We start from the raw sequence: 19,053 nt of genomic DNA, 5'->3' as shown, positions 1-19,053 counted from the left end.
GTACGTGAGATGTTCTTACAAACTGGTGCAGTTACTTATGCTGAAGCTTGGCTTTTCTGAAGCTTGGTACTTCAACAAAGAGCTGGAGTGAATGGCCTGCCCTTTCTCATCCTTGCATGCCAAACTGCTGCTGGCTCAGCTACGCAAGAGGCCAGGAGCATCACTGCAGGGAGGGGGGGGGGTTCTCTAGCCAACCAGCAGCTCATACGGCTGCCTCGGTGCTCTGAAAGTATGAAAAAGGGAAAAACCTGAAGGGGGAGAATGTTGTAGGAAATCTCTCATAGGTCCCTTTGCAAAGGGGCTACAGGACTCCCACCTCCCCATGCAATGAAGAAGGCAGATTATGGCAAGGTGAGGAATTGGGGGTCACATCCCTTCTGCTTTGAGGCACGGCTTTGTTTTATTCTTCTGCACAGTCTCTGTACGAATCTACCCCCGTAATGCGCATATTTGTACGAGACTTAAAGGTGCTTAAGTTCCTTAGACCCCAAATCATTCTTGTATCCATATTTTTCACTGTGCTCTCTTTGAATATGAGCCAGGAGGCAGCACTTGTGCCAGACAACTGCTGGGGAGCCTAGGGGAAGGGAGTGCTATGAGCTGTGATGGAAGGGAAATGAGACTGATGGGCTTAGAACTACCATCAGTCAGGCTCGACCATGTTTCCTTTGTGTGGCGTCTGGTCTGGGCCCTCCGCACACCTTGTACCTGGAAGTACATCATTGCCTGGTATGGCCAAGCTGAAACGGGACCCGTGAGCCTCATCCTTCTCTGGAATAAGTCTTTCCAAGACAGGGAGATAGCTAAGCAGTAGGAATACTGCTAAGTTAACATCTGGTGTCAAACATCATAGTTCCGACACAAGCTCAAACATCGACTTTAAAAACAAAACAAACAAACATAAACATAAACCGTGAACCCTACAGCCTGCTGGCTTTGTTCTCTACTTAAAGAAAACATCAAGCACTCTGAGCCAAGTCCCTCGGGAAGATGCTAGGCTCTTGGGAGCTTCCCTGGCATTAGGGCCCTGCAGGGAAAGCGGCGCTCCGAGCCTGTGCACTGTAGTGCTGACACCCATGGTGGGGCCGGCAGGGCTGTAGCGGAGGCTGTCTGAGTGCCATCTTAGCACAGAGCAGAAACAAAGGTTGAGACTGCCAAGCAGTTTTTATGACCGTGTCCTCGGTGTGATGCTGAGCCTGAGCGCTGCTGGGCTGCCATAGCAACTTGTACAGCTCTGGGTGCTGCTCCTCGGGGCTTGCTTCGGCTGCCACTGGCATGGGTGGAGGTGCTCCTTTTTAAAACCACCATTGAAATAAATGAAGGCAGCAAAAGAAAAAGAAAAAAATAAAAATAAAATAGTTTTGATTTTCAAACTGTGGAAAAAAAAAAGGATGAACTTTTATCTAGTTTAGCCATGAGGACCTACACAAGAGCCATGGTCAAGATTACTGTTATCCTTGCTGAACTTTGACCAAGCCCTGCTAAAGACATTTGTAATCGTTTAGCCTGGTGTCCCGGTGGTGCTCATCACTTATGTTGAACAGCACATCTGTAACCCTGTATGCCTCCAACTGAGGCTATGAGTGCCAAATCCATGCACAAGCTCCTGCAGCTCTGCCTCCTGCTGCATGGTCCTGCCCCAGCACAGCACAGCCTTCAGCAAGGCTGTGCTGTTCCCCACTGAGGGGTTTGCCCAGCCCTGCCCAGAGCAGTATTGGGATCGAGCAGAATGACAACGTTAAGAAGCAAAGTGATAAAAGTGATACTTGTATATTTTTAAAGCACTTTTTTTTTTTTTTGAGTAAAATACATTGCCAGAGTCACAAGCAATTACTGCTGGAATCCCAACAGGTTTGTCCCTCCTTAGAGTATAGATGCGAAATTAACTTTTGCATGCTTTCAACTCTATACTTAATGTTTTGACTCATTCAAGTAAGAAGGAAGAGAAGAATTTTAATGTGGCCCAAAGCAAGCGCTGTGGCTGAACTCCTATCATCTACAATTGCTCCGGGTAATGGTGACACTGGAAATGAAGTGTTATTTCTGCAGCCTTTGTACTTTGCTTCATTAGACATTACCTCGCCAAAAATCATCCCCACCCCACTTAGCAGAGATGAGATGCTGAAGAATACCTCAGGGAGAACCACTTTTAAACTGTAATCCTGGAAATGCTTATGGCTGAGATACCCCAGTGAAAAACATGTATGACTCACAGAGTTACACAAGCACATTTAGTTCTGGAAAAGAGCTGTAGCTTTTCCAGAACATCCACTACAGGTCTTAACAGGTGCTCAAGAGACCTTTCATGTGTCCAGAATATCACGTAATGTAGTGAATAATAAAGGTTCTGTGTATGATTCTGAGTATATTTAGCAACCATTTTGTTAGACAAGAAAGGGATGTTACCAGCAGTCTTAGTTCTCTGCTTCCCTTGGGGCTTGTTTCTTTCTGCATGGTACACATCATTAAAGGTGGCAAGGAGCCTATCTGCAGAACCTCCTGTCTCTTGCTCAGATATGAGGGTTCAATTTTATATTTTTAGGGCTTCACAATAGTCTGTCTGTCTTAGACAGATCATTTATCTTCCCCCTCTGCCAAGAGATACAAAATCATTGATGATTTGGGGACCAATTTTCAAAAAAATCTAATGCAGTTACTGCCCTGGTTGACCTCAGCAAGCTCTTCAGGTATTCAGTACCCTTGATGATAATGCCAGTCAGTGGTATTACAGCATAGAAAAAAAAAACATAATTATTCAACCAAATTAATTCACAGTAAAATAATAGACTTCAAAAAATGTTCATAGAAGTAAAAATATGTTTTGATTTCTAATTATTATGACTTTATCAAGTGCCAGAAAGAAACACAGTCTATTGTCCAGAAATAATTTATTCATCAACAATAAAACACTGAATAGAAAAAAGCCTTGTAAATAAAACTATATATATAATGCTTTATTTTTTTATTCAATACTCCACAAAAAACACTACAGACAGTAACAAAATAATCCAATTAATCTTAAAAATTTCAAATGATAATTGTCACTTTTCATTTATCATGTTTTATTAACAATGCAAAGGTCAGTTGTTTACATATTGTAGTTTTACTTGATTTCATTAAATTGTTTCTTAAAACACTTGAAGCAATTTGTTATTTGCCCCATCATTTATAACATACATAAGTATATCAATAAACAAGATAACAGCTCTGAGAAAGATATGCAGACTGTTCAATGGTAAGTAGTCTACCATAAGTTGTTTAGTGGGAGAGTGGGAGTAAATCACAACTGAATTGGGATAGAAGTCAACACATTGGGGAGAGAAATCATATTTGGGGAACAATTACATGTTTTCCATTGCCCGTTTAGTAATGTGATCTCTTTCAAGCTCTGATTTCTCCTGTTTTAGATACTCTAGCACCTTTGCTAGCATATCCTCATCCAGATACTGCCTGTTTTGTGTGTCATCGGTGTCCCCTGCCATGGAGAGCCTTTTGCTGAGTGATGCCAGCTTCGCGGCCTCCTGTGGTCCCACCTGGCCTAGGTGCTCTCTGATGGCCTGCTCCAGCCGGTCGTCTTCCTGCAGGTCGCTTTCAGAAGCTGGAACGGGAACTCGCTTCATCTGGCTCGTATTGATAACTTCAGGATATTTTGCCAGCATCTTTGCCAAGTAATCAGCCAGCTCTTCATCCTTCTCATTCAGTTTCTCATACTCCATTTGTCGCCTTTCCAAGTCGTTAATCCACGCAGCTTTAGGAAATGGGCGTCCTTTCAATCTTCTGGGAATGTAAGGCAGTCTTGGCAAATCATTTTCTTGATTAAGATGATTTAGTAAGTAGGAGGGATTCTGGTTACCTAAATTGTCAGTTCCCAGAAGACTGACTATGTCTTCAATATTGAGGTCTTCAGGTAAATTTTCGGGAATTGCATTAAGAGGCTGCTTCATGTACCCATTTTTAGAGTTTACATTACTTTTAAATATGTCACTCTGTCCTAGATTAGCTTCAGCGATCTCATCAAGGTCTTCTGGGAACTCTGCTTCCTGCTCAGCTTCCAACCTTTCGCTCTGAAGCTGCTTTTTTTCCCCAGCTTTCAACATGTCTATCAAATCCTCAGGAGGAACTTGTAAATTCCTTGAGATTTCTATTAACTGAGCTATAGACTGAGGATCAAGTTGCTTATCCAAAAATGCGGTTGCTCTTTTCTCCTCAAGTTCTCCTCCAGTCCTTAATTTCCTATTTCCAGCATTGCCCACCAGCCTCTTCAGGTAATAATTCATTAGCTTTGAAACATCCTCTGACATTTGATCTTTATTCTCTCTTCTCATTTCATCCTCAGGGAAGCTGAGTTTCCCTGATCTCTTCATTTCATCATCAATCTCCTCTTCATGTTTATCAATTTCCTCTTTGCTGTCTTTTATCTCTTCCTGGGTTTGGCTTTCCACTTTTTCCTCTATGGGATTCCAATCTTCTCCTCCAACCACATCTTCGTAGGCAATGTTATTCACTTTATACACATCATCTTCATCGTCTGCATACAATTTCTGGTCCTCATCCAGCCTCTCTTTCTTGTGATTACTAGGTCCTGCCATCTTCCCCAACTCCTGAAACACTGACTCCAGTGTAGCAAGACTTTGGGGTGTGTATTGCTCTTCCACTATTTCATTGGTACGCTTGAAAGGACTGTCTCTTGAACTGTCTTCATAGAGGCCAATAGGCATTTTGAGGTATTTTTGCCACCTCTCAGGCCACTTGTAAGCCTCGTAATCATCTGTTACTCCAGCTGGAAAACTATTATCGGAACTCAGACCATAAGGTTTATTCTCCTTTGGGGCAACTTTTGACTCCTTCTCAGCTTGTCGCAAGGCTTCCAACATAACCTTAACCCACTGAGACTCATCTTCAGTCAAAGAATCCCTCACATTTTCTGGTAGGTGAACCTGATCTTTGCTTTCTTTCTGTTGCAGGAGGTATGGGACACTTTGATAGGAGTTGTAATCAGGGCTGCTTTCTCCCTTGTTAGTTTGCTTGCGAAGATCTTCTATGTATTCCAAAGCTTTGATCATATCAGGATTTGGGAACCTTTGTAAGTTTTTCATTACATAGTCTGGGTCCTTCTGAAGCAGCTGATATTGCTGGAAGGAAGCTGCATCAACCCAACAGATTAGGGCAAAGAAAAAGGTGACAGCGGAGGCTGCTCCAAGCTGGAAGGTTTTAGTTTCTGCCATATTTAGTATATTTCCTTGAAATAAAGAAGAAGAAAAAAAGAGATAGTTAATATATGGAGACAAACTTAGCAAACTGAGAGGTAAAAAAGAGATTGTTATTTTAAACAGGAACTCATTGTGAAGAATATTAGTACTACATGTTTTTATTCTTCATGAAATATTAATAGAGCTCATATATGGAAGATATTTTTAACGGAAATTTATTTTCAGATTTTCTGAACATTTCCTCTGTCTCCTCAGTTTATTGCAAATGATTGGTTTGCAAAGCTAGAAACGTCTTATCTTTATGCTCAATTTACTTTATGAACATCAGTTTTCCAATGGCAGTGCCAAAGTAAAAATAAAAATCCTATATAGCTAAATAAATGCCAATAGAGGATTCCAGATGTCATTTGGATTATTAAAATGAAGGCTTCAAATGGTAAAGACAGTATGTCCATATATTTAAATGCAGCTCAACATATTAATATTAAAACTGCATACAGTATTATTTTGTGAGATTGTTCCATAGGGCATCTCATTTACTGTCAGGGTAATACCTCTGAACAGTGCTAGACTGCAGTAAAATTAATGTAATGAAGTGGAGAACATGGCATATAAAATAACTTGCAGGTTTATTTCGGTTATTACTGTTAGTGTTATTACTTCCTTTTTTGCTATTTCATAAAAACAAACAAACAAACAAGCAAAAACTTTATTTGTATAGCAGCTGAATTTTAGTTAAGGGGCTCTATGAGTGATGCATTTTCCCATGGGCAGTAATACCCTATATAAAGGACAAATTATAATTTATCATACAGGTACAATACAATTATTTTATGTTCCATGACAATTTTGGAAATAGGCTCAAGTAAATAGATTCTGAGGGGTGATTTCATTCTTTCTTTCACTTCAGCAGAAATTGAATCAGGTCCCAGGACAAGCAGAAGCTTGACTATTGGTATAAATGAGATAAATTCAGTTAGAATACATCAAAAGAAACCCATGTCTCATCAGTGTGTCCAGTTTAAGCCAGCCAATAATAAACTCTGTTTAAAGGAACACAAGTGGGAAAAATATGCATTAGACTGAATTAACAAAATGACAGCACTGCTGCGTATGAGGCTACAGCTGCACAAGCCCAGTCCTGCAGTGAGCCGAGCACCCTCCGCTCTGTGAAGTGAAAAATTGCAGTCACTTATTTCCTAGGAGATGCTCGGGAGCTCATATCCTGGGGCCGTGAGACAGATTAGTCTCTTTTCTGATCCATTTACATTAATGAATAAAGTACAATAATGAGAAAGAAATGGTAAAGATAGAAACCACTTTGCTTAATTGACCTGGTTTGGCTTCTTTGTTTTTGGCTTGGTAAAACCATCCTGTCGAGAAGTTGGTGATTCATGACAGGCTGCAAGAGCTACGTAGACTGCTGTTTGCCCACTGCTGTACATAGAAAGTGAGCATCAGTATGCTCATTTCAGCTCAATTGTACATTTTTCCGCTGTTTTTGTTCCTAACGTAATGTGACTTAATAATTAAAAAAGAGAGCCGCTTTTTTACCTCAGTATGCCTGAGCAAGCTAATAGCCATAACAGAAAACAATTTCCCCAGACATTTTTGAATATTCAAGTCTGCATACATTTGGGAATTGATTTCAGAAAGCATTACTTCAGAACAGCTGATTAGAAGGTCCCACCCTCTAGGTCTGTGTTTGCCCTAAAACAAAGCCAACGCATCCCTTAATTTGCTATCAATCACAGAAAAGGCACTAGTCCTATATATAAATGTATATATCTTGAGGCAGAAAAAAAAAAAAGAAGAAAAAAAAAAAAAAGGAAAAAAACTTTGCTACCTATTGTAGCAAATAAATGGAATTAAGATTTTTCTAGCAGAGAAACTGGTTATTAATAGAGTTAGTTTGATAAGAAGAGGAGAAACTCTATTGTTTTTGAGAAAGGAGGAAGGGAGAGTTGTTCCATAATTATCTGCCAGGCACATCCCACTAACAGAGACCAGGAACTCAGCCTCCTCCACAGCACACAATTATGTATTGCTATACCCTTTGTAAGAGTCAGCATCATTCAATTAATATCAAAACATGTGTAGCCCCACAAAGTTTTGTTTAGTGTTCCATAAGGATGTTGCTCAATGGAATATTTCCTTTGCAGGAATAGCAGCTTAGTGGTTCCTCTCTAGACATTTGGAGTACATTTGTCTCTAGATCAATTTTCAATTCTAATTTATTGTTAGATGATTCTCAAAAGCCTTTGTCAAATGGAGCTGGAAATGATTTATTTCAAAAGTTTGAGTCCAGGTCATAAAATCTTGTCATTAAATATACTGCCTTATTCAGGGCAGTGAGAGGACTCCTCTCCTCAGTTTCTCAGACAAAATTTCACTTTTTCTTTTTTTTTTTTTTTTTTTTTGAGAAAACAGAGGACATTTTAGACTACCTATCTTTTGGATCTATAGTAAAATATTCTCTTTTGTGCCTCTCAAAGGACAATATGCTAAAATGGTTGTTTTATCTACATATGTATAATCGTGAAGCTAGCCTGGAAGGGGAGTGCATTTTTTTTTCTCCTCTACTAGAACCTAACAGACAGCACAATCATTTTTTGGCCAACAAATATACAAGTTTCTATTTATAAAATGAGGAGATTGACTTCACAATTTAACATGCACAAAGGCAATGCAGACTGACAGAAGTTCCCTGGAAAAGAGACAAAACAATAAATCTCCGTACTGGGATGTTTCCATGGTAGCAGTAATTTTCTCCCTCTCTCTTTCTCTTTCTCTCCCAGCAGTCTTTTTTGATGTGGATGTAACCTTTCCAGTGAAAATTTGCTATGAAAACTCATGAGCTTTCCTATAGATGAGTCCTTTAGAGTCTGAGAGGGGATCCAACAGCAGTTTTCCATGAAAATAAGGAAACACATCATGCACTCTTCCTCCCATTTACTTTTGCAGTACACAGCGTGACTGCAGCAAAGTTGCTGTTATAAAAGCCTCTCTAACCCATTATGCCGCAAGGGACTCAAAACACGAACAAAATCAGAACGGGGTGAGGAGGAGGAGGAGGAGGGGAAGAGCAAACAAACCGCCAGCAGTTCTGAACGCACATAATGACAGCTTGTATCTGTGGACACACACAGGGCTCATCACACCGCGTTCGCCTCCCAGGTAACCTCGCATCTTGTCCTTAGGCACAGCCCGAGTGCCATGCCGAGCCGGCGACACTCAACGTGGCAGCACCAGCCAACAACGCAACACCTCCCAAACCAACGAATGCATCCAGGAAAGCTCCGAGGGCCCCTAACAGACCGGCTGAAGCACCCAGGAGCGGCTCCACAACACCCCACAGACCCACGGACGGGTCCGTGTCCCCCCAACCGCGCGCGTCGTTAAGCGCACACGCATCGGCCACCACCTCGCCAGCTCCCCCCCGTCCCTCCCGTCCCTGTTCCCTCTCGTTTTTCCCCGGCTCCCACCCCAGCGGTGCCCGAGGAGCGAGGCAGGGGCGCTGCCAGCCCCGGCCGCCCCCCGGCGCCCCCCGCCGCAGCCCCCACCTGGCCGCGCCGCCGCCGCCGCCGCCGCCTTCAGCACCCGGACAGCGCCCGCTTATACCGCCCTGCTGCTGACGTCACCGCGGCGGGACACGCCCCCCACCCGCGGGGCCCCGCCCACCGCCGAGCAGGGACCCCCCCAACACCCAAAGGTGGGACTGGGGGGGTTAAGGAAGGGGGGGTGCTGGCATAAAGCGGGGAAGGGGAAAGAAGGGAAATAGAGGGGAAAATAAAAGAAGGGGGAAAAAAAGGGAAGAAAAAAGTCAAAAAGTGAAAAAAATATGAAAAAAAGAAAAAGGGGGGATAAAAAAAAATAGGAGGAAAAGAGGGAACTCTGTATTGGGGGCAGGCAGCGCCTGTTGCTTCTCGGCTCCAGAAAGCGGGGGGGGGATGCAGCAGTGGGGCACGTTGGGCACAACCCGCTGCTGAGACCCCTCCCGGGTGCAGCGGGGTGAAAGGGGCTGCCGGGGGTCCGTGGGGTCAGTGCGTGGGGCAGCCCCGTGCTCGCATCCAGCACCTGGCCTTTGCAGGGCACAGGGTGGCCTTCAATGGCTGTGTTGGGTGAGTCACTGTGTGACCATTGGGTGAGATGTTTTTGGGTAAGACCTTGGGTGAGCTGTTGGGTGACCATTGGGTGACCATTGGGTGAGCCCTGGTCACACAGTGACAGCTCCTGCCACAGTGCAAGGACAATTCGGGGTGTCTATGCCCTCCCCATCCAGCACAACAGGCCCAAGAGCTCCAGACCAGGCAAGGGCTGGGTGCAGTAGGGGAATGGCAACCTTCAGACGGAGCGACTGAAGCATGTCAGGGAGGGACAAGGCACAAAGAACCCCACTGCTGGTTCAGGGGGGGACAACCCTGCTCCTCCCCGGGGCAGGCACGGGCACTGCACTGTGGCCCGGCCGTGCCAGCAGCACTCCTCGGGTGTAAGTGTAGTGTCGGCACCCTCAGTGCCAAAAGGCCAGCACGTGGTCACGTAGATCAGTAGGGTGAGTAAGTACCTCTCTGCCATCAGTCAGGAAGCATAGAATGTAACACACTGCTTCAGGTGCTGCTCTGGGTTTTAGCTCGCTCCTTCTGCTTCCCTTCTCTTCCAGAAAGGTTCTTTTACTCTGGCTTTTAGATAAGGACTCCTTTTCCCCAAAAATAAATCTTTCCTGACAATTTTGACCTTTTACAGCACAAGATATATATAAAAAAAAAAAAAAAAAAAAAAAAAAAAAAAAAAAAAAAAAGATGAATAGGATGAATATACCTTCCAAGGCAATAAATGTTACAAAATTAAATTGTCATAAGAACAACAAGGTAGAAATAATTGCAGCTGTGAGCACAGACAAAAGGACTGTCTATGCTGCATTTGTTGGGGCTGAAATGGAGAGGCTCTCATTTTGCCTCACATGGAGTTGTTAGTAAACTACAGGACCCATCTTTGTCGGTGCTGAAACTCAGCAGCAGTTTTGTTCAGGACCTAGGCACAGCCTGAAATGCCTGCTTTGACGGCTGGACCCAGAAAGAAATGAGTTAAACCAGAAGTTCTGCTAGGACCCATGCTGGCATCCTTGATGACGGAGACAGAGGGGCATCAGCCACAGTAGGCAGAGAGCAGGGTCCACATGAGCCATGCACTACCCTGACCACCTGGGAAGGGTCCTGCTGAGCAGCACCTGTCCTGTCAGCTGGGTTCCAAATGCCCACAAAATGTGTGGTTAGACATAACTACGGCTATCATACCTTAGTCCATTGTGAAAATAGCCATCGTGATCAAAACAAACAAAAAAATCGAAGAAAAAATGTTCAGATTTTCAAGAATGTTGTTGTACCTCTGCATGTGCTTCCAACAGACTCTTTCTTGTGCAGTCCATGACCAAACACCCAACAATTGTCTAGCAAATTCTTTCACATGAAGTCATCCTACTGCCCCCATCCACCTATCCCTGATCCTCAGCATCAGTGCGTATTTCAGACAGCTCAGATTAATTGGCACATCAGCACGATGCTTTCCTCTGTTCCTTAGCCTCTCACTTGAGATTCACAGTGTGTGAAGTCAGACACTTGGCTTAGTGCTCTGCCGTGGCTATTTTGGGTTCAGTGGATAAAATTTACAGAAGGCTAGCCACAAGTGAGCTGTCAATTTTACTCCACGTCAAAATGTTTATTTTGCATGGGCTTTGTGCTAATGATTGTATTCACATGGTCCTGTAAGGAGGCCCTTAATTAACGTACTCTGTGTGTGTGTGTTGCACTCTTTTCTTTGGAATGAGTCATAAAACAGAAAATTTGATCTGTGCTGTCATTAGAAGTTCCATGGCATTTTATGCAAGAGTAGGATCACAACACAGCATCTCTGAAATTTAGGTAATTGCATTAGAACTAGCTCAATATCAACTGCTTAACCATAGGAGGATGGTAATCTTGTTTTTCTGAAGGCATTTTGACCATATTGCATCCTCTTGTGTATGCTGGGAACAGAACAGCAATAAATGTAACATTTTCTCTGAATGGTTTGCCCTGTCTCATGCTCTGCCTTACACAGTGAGAGGCTAGAAGCAAATCAAACCTGCATCTTGCATGTTAACTTAAGAGTAAGCAAAACTTTGGGGAGGTGAGGGAACTCCACTGCAGCAAACAGAGGCAAGAGGACCAAGCCCATTGTGGTTTGTCACACCCATTGAGTTCATTATCACTGAAGATGGTGGTAAGGTGAAGGTGATGGTGGCAAGGACCCCCAGCTGCCACCACCACCACCCACAGACCATGGAGTCCCGGTGAGACCTGCCTCCTGCCCCAGCTCACACAGGACAAAGCAATGATCTTGATGGTTACGGCGACACAGAAGTAATGCACAGCAGCAGGCAGCACATTTGTTTGGCTCCTTTGCCTCTGTTGTCTAAAACCCAAAATAGTCTGCAGGCTGTACCCTTCACTTCAGCTCTATCTCTCTCCTCATCTAATTGGAGTCACCAAAAGATCAGTGCTGCTTAAAAATAAAGCGGGGTTGTGTCAATATTGATGGTTCTTCCCCCTTCCTCCGTTTCCAGGGGCAACTAAAAATAATTTACAATTCATTACAGACGTGGCATTTCCTACAGAGTAAGTAAGTGCCATTGTCACATTTAGAATTCATTCCTCATCTGACTGGAGTATCTGCATTTATTCTGTATGTAATGAGAAGGGGGAGGTTTGCTTTCGTCAGAAAAAAGTTCTCCTGTCACCACAGATATAGATTAATTTAAATGATTTTGATTTTAAAATACTTGACCTCTGCTTTGGCCCAAAATTATATTTGTTATTTTCTGCTCATTTCACATTCTTGGGAAATCAAACATATTTGTATGCAAACATTTTTGGCCTCCCTAAATTTAGGACACAGTAAATGGTTTCAATTCCATTACCAAAGTTGTAAGGGGCAGAGAAAATGTAACATTGTAAGGAAATCAGGGACTTTGTGGTTTGCACACAGTTCTTTAAGAGCATGGATGCCAAGGCAGGGGCCCGTGGTGGCTGCAGGCCTCTGGGCGTTACTCCACGCCGCAGGAAGGCTTTGTAGGCCCACAGCGAGCCTGCCCAACACACCTCCCTGAAGTGGTGCTGCACACCCCATAGGGATGCTTTAAGAACAGGTTTTGCTATGGACAACAAGAAAATAAACTTGGATTTCACCCCAAAATTAACCTGTTCAGGATTTCATACTGCCTGCACTTAAAAAAAAAAAATAAATCAATAAGACGAGGAGCACGGAGGCAGAGCGGGTCCCACAGCTCTGCAGGCACAGCTCGGCCCGTGGAGAGCCATGCCCAAGGCACATCTACGGCACAGCTCCAGGCATGGCCAGTGCCCTGTGTCTCCTGCTGGGCCTCGCTCAGCACAGTGCTGGGTCCTCCCCTGCTCCTGTCCAGTCTGGAGCCCGCCATCATGACCCAGACTCTGAGGTCCTGCCACACCTGGCCCCCGGGTCCCAAAAAGCAGCCAGCAAAGACGGGGGTGCTGGGGTCAGCCGCTGCTTCTGACAGGAGAGGAGGCAAGAAGCCATGGCTGGCAGGAGGGTGTAAAAGCAGCAGATGAATCAACAGGGAATGAATTTACTGTTGTACTTATTCCAGTGCAGCCTCCACTTTGATCACCACGAACAAGAATAGCAAAACACCAACAGATTAAGGAATATATATCTTCTCCCATAACCACCATAGTATTTTTATCTCCAGGCCTCCCCCACGTACATACACGCGTATTTCCTCCCGTGGAGTTTCAAAGATCTTCACCAGCCTGTGACATCTGCTTACCAACATTTGGTGTAAAAATATCAATATCTGCTTTGCATAGCTGTGAGGGGTGTTACGTTTACCAGGCAGTAAAGATCAAGAGTCTCCGGGGAGCTGGCTGGATCAAACTGTCATGATTTCAGCACTGCTGTGCGTCAGATGGCAGAATTTAAAGTCAAAACACATATAGTTTAGGGAGGAAGACAATGAGAAGCTCTGAGTCATACCCTGCTGAGGGTGAAGAGAACAGATTAATAGACAGCAAACATGAATGAAACCGAACGGCTCATTTCAGTCACGCGGCTCCTTCTTAAACCCAAAATAAGATTTATTTTTAGTCATTAAGGATGAAAAGAGGATTTCTTTGCACCTTGCCAAGGAGCACTGAGAAAGGAGTTTTAATTAGTGTGGCCAGGCTCTCTGCCCCTCGCAGACCAGAAGCAGCGGGATGCAGGGCAGCGGTGCCCTGGTGAGGCATCGCCCGCGGGGCCCTACCAGCAGCACACCACAGCCGTGCTCCATCCCAGCCACGTGTCCTGCACCAAAACTGACTCAGAAAAAAACAAGGGTGACCACTTCACTTTCACCTCTTTTCAAGGAACTGCACCACTCCCTGCTGCAGGCTCAGCAGGGAAGGGCACAGAGCACTTTACTGCCTTTCTTTTATTTTCTCTTTCCTGTGCTATGTACTACTTTGTCCTTCCCTTTGCATCATTTTCCCATAATACTCTCCCTCCTAAGCCCTTCCCTCTGATGTAGTTACTCCGTCAGACACCAGCCCTGGATGAGAGCCAGGGCTCTGTGCAGGTCTCGCTCCCTTTCCCTGCCCCCAGGTAGGGCCTGGTGACTGCAGGAGCACTGGGCACTGTCTCTCACTCCAAAATAAAAAGTAAATGGAAAGGAGCTGTACTTGTGTTTTGCCCCGACAGCAGGGGTGTGGGGGAGACAGGAGAACCTGGTCAGAGCTCTTGGTTTGTAGATAGGCTGTGGATTTAATTCATGCTTTTCTACACAGGACATAACCCTCACAGGCAAAGCTAGCCTGGCAAGAGAGGACAGGAGCAGAGAGCAGGCTGAGGCCGGCATGTTTAGGTGGGAGAAGAAACAAATGGCAGCCTGCAGGCCCGAGGCTGCAGCACCGCACTGCCAGGGCACCCTGGGGCTCAGGGGACAACCCAGTCCCAGCTCATGGGTGTTTCTGTGATGGGAATGTGGTGTTTCTGTAGTACAGGTCCTCCAGAAGTGACCTGCAGCGACGCTTTCACAAGAGCACAAAGGTTTTATGTGGGAGTGAATGATGCTACTGCAAGAGCGGTATGTTCACACGTTTACGGGATGCTTCATTTTAAATAACTGGGTAGAAGCAATTTCACTGTTGGACATAGGATTAGTTACATTATTTAGTCCTTTGCTAAATTATTCCTGTGATTCTGCTCTGCAGAAACTTCATGATTTTGGGGCTAAGCCATTTCTATTCCTTAATTAGAATCGTAGAATCATTATGGTTGGCTAAGCCTTCCAAGATCATCTGGTCCAACCATCCCCCTACCACCGATACCACCCACTAAACCACGTCCCTAAGCACCAAGTCCAAAATTACATCAAAGCCTCATTAATTTTCATATTTATTACTCACAAACACAGAAAAGTTCAGTGATTTTGGATCCCCCTCCCTCTGGCATCAAACCTCTGCTTTGTTACCTGCTTACTTGCCTGACAATGCAGGATAGGGGTTAGAGCAGCAGAATTGCCACCTATTAATTAACACTTCATTTCTTATTCATTTGTTGAGGCTCCAGCCATTCTCAAAGCACGAAATCACATGTCTGCATGCTTAATGGGGGCAAATGTTCTTCCCAAGCCATTAGGACAATGGGTGCTTTAGATACACAGCATGTGAGGATCTATCTGCCAAGGCTACAAGGGCAATAAGCCATGCTCTGCTTCCTTGTCATAAAAAGTTATCACCATTTTCTCTTGCATTGTCTTTGCTAGCATCATTACCTCCACCAGTGCCATTACAGCATTTTCTGTGGTCATAGGCTTGCCCTTCATTGCCTAGTATGTAACTTCATAGGTTCCAGCCCTATTGCTACAGTAATTTATACAGAGCTGGGTCAAAACCAAATTTAGCATTTGGTCACGAATGTGATAAAAATAGAAAAAAAATGAGACTGACTGCAAATCACAGTGCAGAGCCAGCGGTGTAGAATTTCTCCCCAAATAAAACTTCTACCAAGAAGAGGGCAAACGGATCTGGAACCACCAAATTAGCTCCTGTGGACAAGGCAGAAATGCCTCACTTTGTGTCCATTTATTTAAAGTTTAAAGGTGAATTCAAAATAAGCCTGAATGATACCATCAGAAGGAGAGCACAAATTCATATTGTCCCATGCACTTATAGCTAGTAATATTTGTCACATGAGCATTACAGTTGAGGGCTTGCATTTTTAGGGTTGACCCGTACTGACGTTGCCTTTCAGGATATACAGCCTGGGAGAGCTGGCCGGCTTCATGGCAGCTTCCCTGGGACAGTGACAGGAGGATCAAGCAAGGCCTGAACCTCAGTGCAAAAAGCAGAAGAGGTATGGGAGTTAAGCATTTCCCCCAGCCTTGCAACAGTCATGCCTGGCCAGGCTCAGGGTAGAACTTCAGCATGGCAATTTTGTCACCTTGTGGTTCCCTGACCCATGAGGATTTAATGCCACCACCCAGGTGTGCAGGAAGCATGTTCTGAACGGCAAGAGGCACAGGAATAAAGCACCACCATTGCCTCCTGTAAGTGCATGTGGGCTCCTGTGCTCCTCCCAACACAGGTGGGAGCCCGAGGGTGCATAGAGCTGGGCACAAAGCATCCCACGGTGCCTCAGAAACAACTACTTAAAACAAAATATGTATGTATATATCACAACCGGGAACATGCAGCATTCATCTCTGGAAGTAAACCAGAACCATTTTTCTCTGAGACTTCCTCTCCCCATATTAACATCTGGAAAATGTTTCTGTGACCGCTTGGTCCTGAGTGGCTCTCATGGGGTAGCGAAAAAGTGCTAGGCAGGTTGCTCCCCTCTTCAGCAAATACAAAAAAGTAAACAGTGCCCTCAGTCCTCCAAAGAGGCTGAAAACTAAATGACACCTAGCAACACCTCTGCAAGCTGCGAAGAACGCTTGTCTTGGACCTCCACGTGGTTTTAGATAGCAGCCTTGCTTCTCTCTCTCAGCTATCAGAGCCTTGACTGGCAAGTAAAACCCATATAATTAGGAGGAAATGCCACAATTTTCCACTAAGGCAAATACTCTCTGTGTGCTACACAAGGCTGGTAAGTGGCAGAGAAGCAGCGTGCCCTTCCCAGCACCAGGCTGCCGCTGAGATAACATCACAGGACAGGAAAGCTGCTCTGGCCTGGGCGAGAGTCCCACAGGGAGCCCCAGGGAGGGCATGAGGATGAAGCAGGTTTTCCTTGCAAGGCCTTAAAGAGAGGCAGTGGGTGGAGGGACTGCCATGCTTCCCCAACATTGGTGTCTCAGAGCTTGTTATAATTCAGGAAGGAAAAGGATACCACTGCAAATCAGTTGAGGAAGGGACAAATGCCCCCTAAGAAAGCAGCCTGCCCGCTGTCTTGTCTGAAGATCAGTGCAAATGGCTTTTGACTGCGAGCAACTTGCTGGGCGCTCCTAGCTTAAGCATAAGATAGCCCTGTGTGTTGCAAGATATTTTTTCTCGCCTCAGAACAGAAGAGTTGCATAAAAGAATGGGTACACATGGAAGATGGACAGCATAGATCCTGTACCAGCAGAGATAAAACACACAGCCTCTTTTATAAAATATTAAACATAAGCTATTTTTCCAATTGAATGAAATGTACTCAAAACAAACCGTTTGTATCCAGGGATCCCTGCAGGCGACAGAAGGCTTGTCATGAAAATAGCTGTTTCAGTGCTGGGCTAATAATTCAGATCCAGTAGGGTTCATATCTGAAATTAAACAGACACGTTATTGCATCTCACCCCAAATCTGCAGCATCCTTTCTCCAGAAATTTGCTGCCAGATACATTTAAAGCCAACCATAAACTCCATAGATGCTGTTTACTCCTGTTTCTTCAGCCACAACCTGCCAGCACAGCTTTGGCTGCAGGAAATGCACTTTTCCAGCAGGGTGGGACTGATTCTTTTGGATCCCATTTGCACAAGCTCCAGCTGAGACTGCTTTACACTGAAAAAGCCCCCACGTTCACACAGGGCTTTTCAACTGGGTGGGGCAAACTGACTTCTGCTGCCACATGCATCAAATGAGCGTAGTGATAACAAGGTAATGTCATTTTGCCTTTGCCTGCTGGCAGCAGCATTGATTTATATGATGGTGGCAGTAGCTTCCCCAGCACTACATGTATCTTCATTCCATATCCCACAGCTTTGAGACCAAGCAAACTTCCCAGATGTGGGGACACCATGCAGGGACAGAGCCAGAGCTGCTCACAAGAGTCAGGCCCTCTCCCTTTCTGCAGTTAATGCTGCAATTCTTCTACCTGTTCTATTTCACCACCCTAGGAAATTGCCTAGTTTGCCCATGCCTAAAACCAACCCAGTTTTCAGTGATCTTCTCTTCTGTGCAATGCAATGTGATGGGGAAGGGTCTGGGTCAGCACACAATATGTTTTCCACCAAACCTGTAGCTCTTAACGTGATTGTGGAGCAGTCCTGTTGCTGCAGTGCCATCACCTGGGGGCCTCCCACCAACAGGAGCTGCTCACAAATGTGAGCTGCCTCCCCCAAGGACTCAGTGGTCATCTCCCAAAACATGGCAGGCATTCTGTCATCTATCTACCACATTCAGCATGATCCCATGGAAGTGGCCTGGTTTGCCCCAAATAAATTGTTTGTAATTCAAGGCAAAAGCAATTCATTGCAGCTGTTTAAAATCAGGTCGCAAAGCACCGCAATGAATTACTGTCAGCCTTACCTAGAGCGTGGCTTGCGTATGCTCCTGCGTAGATATGTAGTCAACAGGGATTTGTTTGGCTGCCTGTGGTTTTCCACTAGTGAATCTCAAAGCTGAATCAAACGGCCAGATACTGCATCTGGCACTGGAGATCTTGCGGGATGAACTAAATGGATTATTGTCCATGCAGGGAGGTTTTCATCATCTGTCGCAGATGTAATATTGATGAGGTACTCAATTTTACATAGCTGTTTCAGGATATTTTACATTCAACATCAACCACCAAACAAAATGACAACCCTTCTGGGTTGGTGTCACTTGCCTGTAATCAGGAAGTCATTGCCACAGATGTCTGTGGACGTGGTATCTTCTTCAGCTCCTCCTGATGGGCTGGTTTCCATTGCAGTGGGAGTACATCATGCTCCGTGCAGCACTACACCACTGCTAGGCTCCTCTCTCAGACCAGGGCTGCAGAAGCTGTCTCAGCTCACCAACTCTTTGTATAAGCCTCCACTGGGTGTTTTTACCCAGGCACATGAAAGTGCTTTTCTGATTCCCGCAGACTCTGCTCTGGAGGAGGCAGCAGCAGTTGGTGGGTACAGATTCAGCCCCGTGCAGCGGCAGTTCTCCGTGAGCAATTTTGGAAGGATTTCCTTTCTCGCTGCTAAGCATTGTGAAGGGCATCAAATCCTGCTGTATTAGTATTATTGTTAGTAGTAGTAATAGCAGTAGTAGTGGTCGTAGTAGAACAGAGTTGTTTGGGGTTTTTTTTACAAGACAGGAAGAAATGGGAAGAAAGAACTATAACATGAGGAGATGGAGTAGAAATCAGAAAGAGAACAAAACGTTTCAGTCCTCAGCCATGCAGCTGCAGTACCTGAGCCCGGGCAGCTGAGAAGACAGATGCTCCTCTGGAGACCACATCCAGAGCCTCTGAACTGGAAAAAGCAGATGGGCCGGCGGCTGAGGCAGGAATCATGAGTCTCACTTCCAGGGTCTGTGCCAAAGAGGTGGGACCAAGGGGTAATTAGGCTGATAAACAGTGATATTAAATGTATGAAATGAGGCTTGCAATAAAAGA

The 19,053-nt window shown here is 44.9% G+C and overlaps 1 protein-coding gene across 2 annotated transcripts; it reads right to left on the bottom strand.

Annotated features, from left to right (window-relative positions):
• Nucleotides 1-2,871: 2,871 nt before the first annotated feature.
• SCG2 (secretogranin II) lies at nucleotides 2,872-16,974 on the bottom strand. Of its 2 annotated transcripts, none has more exons than XM_084528838.1 (2): nucleotides 16,910-16,974; nucleotides 2,872-5,239 (listed from the first exon to the last, which is right to left on the bottom strand). In XM_084528838.1, exon 2 carries the CDS (start codon nucleotides 5,223-5,225, stop codon nucleotides 3,342-3,344), a length of 1,884 nt encoding a protein of 627 aa, XP_084384964.1. In that variant the 5' UTR covers nucleotides 5,226-5,239; nucleotides 16,910-16,974; the 3' UTR covers nucleotides 2,872-3,341. The 2 variants fall into 2 exon arrangements, with proteins under 2 accessions (XP_084384964.1, XP_084384963.1); XM_084528837.1 differs by lacking the exon at nucleotides 16,910-16,974 and adding an exon at nucleotides 8,774-8,863.
• Nucleotides 16,975-19,053: the final 2,079 nt, after the last annotated feature.

This window comes from Aythya ferina, assembly GCF_964211825.1.
Source record: "Aythya ferina genome assembly, chromosome: 9".
Classification (NCBI taxonomy): domain Eukaryota; kingdom Metazoa; phylum Chordata; class Aves; order Anseriformes; family Anatidae; genus Aythya; species Aythya ferina.
The sequence above is the reverse complement of the archived record's forward strand: the minus strand, read 5'-3'. Positions and strand labels throughout refer to the sequence as shown.